This window comes from Calliphora vicina, chromosome 4, assembly GCF_958450345.1.
Source record: "Calliphora vicina chromosome 4, idCalVici1.1, whole genome shotgun sequence".
In the NCBI taxonomy this organism is placed as follows: Eukaryota; Metazoa; Arthropoda; class Insecta; order Diptera; family Calliphoridae; genus Calliphora; species Calliphora vicina.
In genome coordinates this window covers 43,387,778-43,396,196 of record NC_088783.1, presented here as the reverse complement: position 1 = coordinate 43,396,196, position 8,419 = coordinate 43,387,778, and the positions used below count along the sequence as shown (strand labels likewise).

The following is an 8,419-nucleotide window of genomic DNA, read 5'->3' as shown; positions in this document are numbered from 1 at the left end:
GTCATATAGAAACCAAGAGACTTCGCATGAAGTTAAAAGCATCTAGCCTTCACTGGTTAATAAGTGACCAATCAAAGTTAAGCCTGGACTACAAAGTCACCCTGTATAACATAATTTTAAAACCAATTTGGACATATGGAATCCAATTGTGGGGAACGGCCAATAATTCCAGTATTGTGCTTATACAGAGGGCCCAGTCGAAAATTCTTAGGACCATGACGGGTGCACCATGGTACATAAGAAATTAAAACATCCACAGGTACTTGGAAGTGCCACAAGTGAAGGATGAGTTTAAGAAAGTCCGCGATAAATATATACTGAAACTGCAATCCCACCCAAATCCGCTTGCTCGGCTTCTCGCACAGAGCCAAACCAGATCAAGGCTTTGTAGAGGAGATCTACCACCCCGCTAAGATGAGGTCCATACATCAAGCAATGCTCTCTTTAGAGAGCAATAAGTTTTAATTTTATTTATGAGATTTAATCACTTATTGTTAGGCCTAATGATATAGGCAGATTCAATAAATAAATAAAAGAGTTAAAAAAAATATATATACAATCCATTATATATAGAATTTACCAACAAATTTATAAAACTAATGCAAAATCACACTGCAAGAGGGATGTGTGTTTAATAATTCCTGAGTCTTTCATGTACTCGTATCTTTTTAAGCACTTAACAAAAACATTTTAATTTTATAAACTGCTAAACTGCATACAAACTCATTAAAAGCAACAGATTTTTATATTTTTATATTTCAGAGTTCTTTCACTACATTTCATACTTGTCTCTTGCTTTGCCTGAGTGTGGATATTTCAGATTTTTGTTTCTTAGTATTTTTTCAGATGTTCGTTTGCCAAGATCAACACTGATTGTCATTTATAGTATTTTAAGATACTGTTATTTCTGTCATTCATTTGCAGTTTATTATTTTAATATGTTGCACGTTTTTTTTTTTGTTGCTTGTTTTCATAATTTCATATTGCCACAATACCGTATGCAGCTGTTGCATGTCATACAAGCATTTTTTTAAATATTCAGTTTGCTGCAGCAATTTTTGTAGAATTTATGAATGAATGTGAAAGAACTATGAGAGAATTTAAATTGCAAATAAAGAACAGTTGGTGAAGAATAGGAGGTGCACTATTTTAATTTAAATTTTATTTTTGATAAGCCTACTGGAAAGTTTTACCAAATCTTTCTACATCCATTACTACTTTTCTACATACAGTAGTGCTTCCATTTATGAATAATAAAAATAATGCTTTATGAAAATTATAATGATGCGTTGAATGCAATACTTTCACATCAAAATATTTTTGTAACATCTAAATGTAATTACACCCTGAGATTTCTGTTTTATTTATTTGAACGCTAATTGTCCGTTGGCATTTTTATGATTTCATCTTTTGGCAAATTAAACTAAGAAAAATATTAAAATCTTTCAAAAGGATATATAAAAAAGCACATTTTTTATCTTTACTGGTACTAAAAATCAAATTTTTGTATGAAAACCCACAAATCAGTAAAACTCTAATATCTTGGTTATTGGGAGAAGTGGGGAGAAAGGGATAATGTGGGATCATTGAACACTATTTAAAAACTGACCACCGTAGTGATTCAATTTAACGATGTCCGTATGTCTGTCCTGGTTGGCTATCTGTCTATGTAAACTTTGTAGACAAACTAAAGGTTGAAGAGATATTTCGGTAGAATTTAGCACATGTATTTTTGTTTCGGTTCAAGGAAAAAGCGTATAGAAACTGGTTGAAAACGACCATAGCTTTATATGCGCGCTATGGTCAATTGTGGATTGAACTTACTTCCAAATATAACTTTAACGAGCATAAATCTCTTAAAAATGTTGGTGCCCATAAAATTCAACCGAATTATGTTTCATATAGGAATAAAACATTCCTCATTTCTAGCTTCTCCGATTAAATGGTGTTGACCTAACAATACCCTTTCAAGGACATCAAAAGCCTTAACGGCAATGCAAGTCTGTAAGAATGCCATGATACACAGTGGGATATTAGACACTAGTTTGTTAACTAGCTATTTGATATGGTTACCAAGCCGATATTGTTCTATGAAGTCTTTGTCTGGTGGAAGGTACTAGACAAAGGCTCAATGTGTATGCTATTAGACAGAGTTTTAAGAAGAATGGCAATCCTGCAAACAGGAGCTCTCGTAATGACTGCAGCAAAATCTCTCTATTATATTGAACTGGATCTCTGTGGTTCTAGTGGCCAAAAAATGGCATTCGGTCTTTAGGCTAAATGCGATTGGTGAGTGGAAACATACAGAATCTTCCGGATAATATTACTGCATTTCTAAGCCCTTCCTGACAAAGAACTCCAGTTCTAATTTCGTACAACAAGTAAGAAATGGGCGGTCCTTTGCAGGACACAATAAGTCTCTCAGTCTATACGGACGGTTCTAGGGAAGGGAGGGGACACTCAGGAATTCGAAACTAGGCTATCTTTTAGAATTCAAAATGTACATTGCATTATTCAGGCTGAAATATCGGCCATTAAAAGGGCGGCTAACTGGCTCAGTTATAACAAGATATCATTAAGGGATATTCGTATATATACTGACAGTCAGGCGGCAATATAATCTTTAAAAGGTGTATACACAATATCTACTTTAGTCCAGGAATGCCGGATATTCTTAAACAGGATGGTGAGATATTACTGTTTACGTGGACACGGAGATATTACGGGCAACTGTGTTGCTGATGATTTAGCGAAAAAAGGCGCCATGTTGACCGACGGAGACATAGACTTCCTATGAGGGATTTCATTATCTAAATGCAGGCTACAAATTATAAACTTTTACCATGAGTTGTGAACTCACATGCACTATAACCAGGACAATTTAATGATGCAGTGGTGGTTATAAACTGTTACTGCACTTTTGGCAACCATACGAGGAGACTTGGCTTGCCCTATAACGACTTCTGTAAAAGTTGTCAAAGTGAAGAAGGTAATGAGACAATTTTTTATCTTCTTTGACATGTTCCGGCATTAGGAGATCTACGCTTAAGGTTTATGAGACATTGTTCCTTAAATAATCTTTCTGAGCTCTCGGACATGAAACTAGAGTGCATTAATACATTGATCAGGAATAGCAATGGGCTAATCAGGCCAGAAACGGAAATCTCCATGAAAATTCCCGCTAATTGACTGGTGCTTAATAATATTTTCCTCTCCTCTCTTCTTTGGACCGTCACTTTTCTAACTCTTCGTTACATCTGAATGTCCTCTTAAGGCATTAATGTCTTAATCAGGAATATCAATTGACTAATCAGGCCGGACATGGGAATATTCACAGAGAGACCTAATAACCACTAATTGCTTAATAATATTCGCCTCTTGTCTCTTCTTCATACTCACTTTTCTAACTCTTCGTAACACCTGACTGTCTTCTTCTCTTTTCATTTCTATCTGTCCCTCTTTGCTATCTTTTTACTTTCAGGTAGCACAAAGAGACCTATTGCCTGGACCCAACTGATCTGCTCATATTTCCCGTCTTCATTCTGCGACTGCCTGGAAACCTAACAGAATGAAATGAAAAAAATGTTTTTCTTTTATAGCGTTCAAACTTCATTTCGGACATGCAAAATCGTCTTCCAGAGTTTCTTGGCTTCAATTCGTATGGTACCCAATTGGATGTAACTTGTGATTTGGAAAGATCTTGCTCTTTAAACTTGTTTGGCTATATCGCCCAAGCCGTGTCAAAATCACCACATCTCAACCGAACAAACCTTCGATGAAAAAATCTTGTGCTTCAGCGGCACTTTTTTCAAATTAAAGAAATAAAGTAAAACTTCAGGCATATGACGCGTCATGACGCCTTCTTGGAACAAAATTCGACATTTTCAAAGAAAAAACTTTTCTGTTTACACTTATACAAAACAGACTCAAAATAATTTTTTCCAGCTAAATTTGTTTTTAGAACCACAGAGGTTTGGGAGAATTTTTAAAAAAAATGTTCAACTGATTTTTGCCTTTTTACATATCGTTACCTAGAAACGCCCTAACTCATTTTTTCCCAAAATTTAGTTTTTTTCCGTAATACACCATTAATAAAATAAAATTAAATGTCACAACATTAAATTGGTTGAAGACCTTCATAAAAGTCTGTGTTAAAATAAATTGCAACTACAGAACTTTAAGTTTTATTAAGCTGTTTCCTTCTCCTCTAAAGTAAGGAAAATGTTAGTTAGGGCATTTCTATATTAAGGTAGCGATATATATTTTAAGATGGATCATTTTATATACATTACGACTCCGTTATAACTGAATGTGTAGTTTAATATTTTTTTTTGCAAAAACTAAAAACCTAATTTCCCTTGTATGCATATTATCTCACTTCAGATTCATGGATTAAAATTCTACAATTTAAAAAAATTTCAAGTTATCATGTTTCATAATAAACCGATTCAAAAAAATTCATACACAAATTAATCCCCTAATATTGAACTATGTATGTATCTATGGTATTTCCAAAATTAATAAAAGGTTATTATATACCTTGTATTTTTGGCCATGTCTGTTATACAACTCAAACAGCCCAAGAGAATTTTCATGGTAAACTGTTTCAGTAACTGTTTAAATAAGACCATACAAATGCAACTCTGTTGTTTAGAAACAATTTTTTTAAGGGTTTCAATCAACTATTCAAATAGGTTCCTAAGCAACCGAAAACTAATACTAACTAAACAACCACCAACTTAAAACTAACATGTGTAATATATTCATATTACATACAAACAACAAGTTTAACAATAAACAAACTAAATTTCATTCGAAAATCCTCTTTTCGTGGAAAACTAACAAGTCACTGAAACACAGAATATTCAACTAAAAACCACATATAGAAATACATATGAGTGTATAAAATAAAATTCATTATTTCATCGAGATATTTAATTAACAGTGAAAATGATTGTAATGACAATTAATGAACTAAATGGGTTTAACTTTGTGTAAATACTCTTTACGTTCTTGCTGCTGCTGCTGTTGTTGCCTTTGCAAATATTGTAATAGAAAACCACAAAATAGGTAAAATTGTTAATTGGAAAGTATATATGAATAAGTACTCGAAAGCTTTATGACAAACTATAAATAATTGTTCATTTCACTGCCAGTGCCGAAATGAAAATTTTGTATCTAAATAATAAATGATTCTTTTGTTTTTCATTTCAGTGTTGGCATTGTACCAGATAAAAAATTAAAATTTTTGTTACTGGGTTTGAGTGGCAGTGGAAAAACCGAAATTGCTCATTATTTGTCGAAAGCACAGCGTCTAGACTATGATTCAACAAATGGCGTACATAATTATAGTTTCAAGCTAATGGAAACATTGTGTTCGCTAACGGAAGTTGGCGGCAGTGATGATATGCAGAGGATATGGCATCATTATTATGTGGGAGTAAGTTGAATGTATACAAATTTTGTAGTTTTAAAATTGTTTTAATATTTTGGCCGATTAAGGTGAAATATACCTGGCAAACACTTGGAATATTCTGTAGTAAGTTTGGACAATTTGGTGAAATTTGAACTAAAAACTAATAATTTACTAATATCTGAACATTCGAGATTAAATTAGTGTCATTGCACCAAACTATAATTTTTCAAAACCATAAGAAATCTTAACTTATTCTGAAACTTTAAATGGGAAAAAGCCCACCTTTCTTGGTAAGTTGGCCGAAGTCGACGGAATCCTCTGGACTGAGCATACGATCGAAGTCTCTGCTTTGAACACTTGGTCGAAGCGTCTGTCTTGAACAGTCGTCCGAAGCCCCTGTTATGAACAGAAGATCGAAGTCTCTGTCTTGAACATTTGGCCGAAGTCTCTGTCTTGAACAGTTGGCCGAACTATCTGTCTTGAATAGTCTACCGAAGCTCCTGCACTGAACAGACGATCGAAGTCTCTGTATTGAACAGAAGGTCGAAACCTCTGTCTTGAACAGTTGACCGAAGTCTCTGTATTAAAAAGTTAGCGGAAGCCTCTATCTTGAACAGTCTACTGAAGCCCCTGCACTGAACAGTCTATCGAAGCCGCTATTCTGAACAGAAGACCGAAGTCTCTGCATTGAGAAGTTGGTCGAAGCCTCTGTCTTGAACAGTTGGTCGAAGTCTTTGTCTTGAACAGTTGAACTAAGTCTCTGTATTAAACAGTTGGCCGAAGCCTCTGTCCGGAACAATCGACAAAAGCGCCTGCACTGAACAGACGACCGAAGTCTATGTATTGAACAGTCGGCCGAAGCCCCTGTACTGAACAGACGACCGAAGTCTATGTATTGAACAGTCGACCGAAGTCGCTGGTAAAATGTATTATCGGTACACGAATTATGTCCGAGTGCCGAAAAGAAAATGGATTGACCGATTTATGTCAGTCTACTTTAATAAATTAATATCAAAGTGGTTGGCAAATTCTGTCTCGTATGAAGGTTGTGGGTGTGATACAATCTGCACAGTGGACAGATCTGGTACACAAAACTGGCACTGTGGGAAGATCCGTAGAGGTATATTGAAATTGTCATTCCGTTTTCAATACACCGAAATATTTATCCCAGACCCACAAAATTATATATATTATGGGTCCTCATAAGATTCTGAGACGACCTAGCTATGTTCGTCCGTCTGTCTCTCTGTTGAAAACACGATGGGAGCTAGTCGGCTGAAATTTTCCACAAATACTCTCTGTTGATAAGGTTTATTTGGTATTGAAAATGGGAAATATCGAAATATGATTTGACCTTGCACGCATTCAAAATTTGGCCCCCAAATTTTGTTTTTTTAAATTTAAAAAAAATACTTTGTAAAGCGCCGAATATAAGTACTTGTTTTTATATAAAACAAAAAAATGCGGATATTTGGCGGTGAAATAATGGATCGATTTCAACAAAATTTAATTACCCGATCAAAAAAATCATTGTAAGATATTTTATAGTCGCTATATATCGGTGCTACTAACATACAACTCTTTAACTATTATATAGTTTCATTAGAAAAACACAAATTGTTTTTTATTATTGTAATTCAACCCTGCCTCCCTAACTATTATACATCTAGCTGTACTTTCAACCCTAAAATCCTTGTTGAAGTGTTATCCTAATATTTCCATTGTTTTTAAATCCTCTTTCATACTACAGACAATGGCCGTCATTTATTGTTTCGATTTGTCCTCGAAATATGACGATTTAAAGAAATCATTTAAACTACTACACACTGTATTGAAGAATCCCTACATAATGGCTAAACCTATTTTATTGGTTGCCACCAAAGCAGATTTAGCCGACGAAAGTATACAATTGTATGACATTGAAAATGCATTTCACATACAAAATATGGCAGTTTCCTATGGCAGCAGTATAAAATTGTGTTGCTATGATCCGCGAACAGAGCAAAATGAAGAAAATATGAACACAAACGTAAAGTCTGGCATACAGTGGCTGGTTTCATATATTTTAAATAATTACAATGTCATACAAATGCGTTTAAACTGTGATAAAAATATGCAGGTTGGTTTAATATAAAAATAAAATATACACAAGATTTTGATATATTTTTTTTCTTTATAGAATTGGGAACAGCAGCGCAATAAACTGGTGGCTGAGGGTAAATTAGATTTTAAAAAATACGAACGATTTCCCAAGTCCTCCAGTCGTCACAAGCTGTGGCGTTTATCACGCAAACGTTTAAGACGCAGTCTAATTAGGCCACGAACGGCTCCTCCCAAGATTTGCTGCATTTCCACGCTACAACCTACAGCAGTCATGTTTAAAGATTCTACTTCCTTTAATGTAACAAACAATTCTTCTAACAAAGTGCCAAACGGTGAAGTAAAATTACGTAGTGATGAAGAACATACAATTGTATAAGATTGCAGAAATAGAAAAATAAAAATTTTTTGTTGAGTATTAAGAAAAAAGATAAAAAATATTTAATGAAAACTTTAACAACATTCTTAATGCATACTTTAATATAAATGGTTAGTTACATTTTGTCAAGATTATGTTAGAAAGTGAATATGGCAATACCATATTAACAGTTGGCATATATCGTATGTTAATAACAGCAATTTAACATTTACTGTGATGGTTTGTATCTGTGCTAGTTTGACAGGACTTTTTAACATAAGGACAACTATTGATTTTACTTACTGTTATACACGGTGATTTATATAGGTACAACTTTTGAAAGCATTTGAATAGAAAATGGGACATTAAAATTTATATTATCGCAATTTATTGACGCTAGATTTGTGAAATACAGCAAAAGCTTTGAGTCCTTGTCATACATAAATTTGTATGGTTTCATTTGTTTCTGCAAATTTTAAAGATTTAAAAGACAAACAAAAATTTCGTAGCATAAAAAATATCTTTGTATAATGTCTTCTAAAATT

General features: G+C 33.9%; 1 protein-coding gene across 1 annotated transcript; it reads left to right on the top strand.

Moving 5' to 3' along the window:
* Nucleotides 1–215: 215 nt before the first annotated feature.
* On the top strand, nucleotides 216–7,895 carry LOC135958387 (ADP-ribosylation factor-like protein 15). Its single transcript, XM_065509291.1, has 4 exons — nucleotides 216–232; nucleotides 5,215–5,440; nucleotides 7,167–7,535; nucleotides 7,596–7,895. Exons 1-4 carry the CDS (start codon nucleotides 216–218, stop codon nucleotides 7,893–7,895), a joined length of 912 nt encoding a protein of 303 aa, XP_065365363.1.
* Nucleotides 7,896–8,419: the final 524 nt, after the last annotated feature.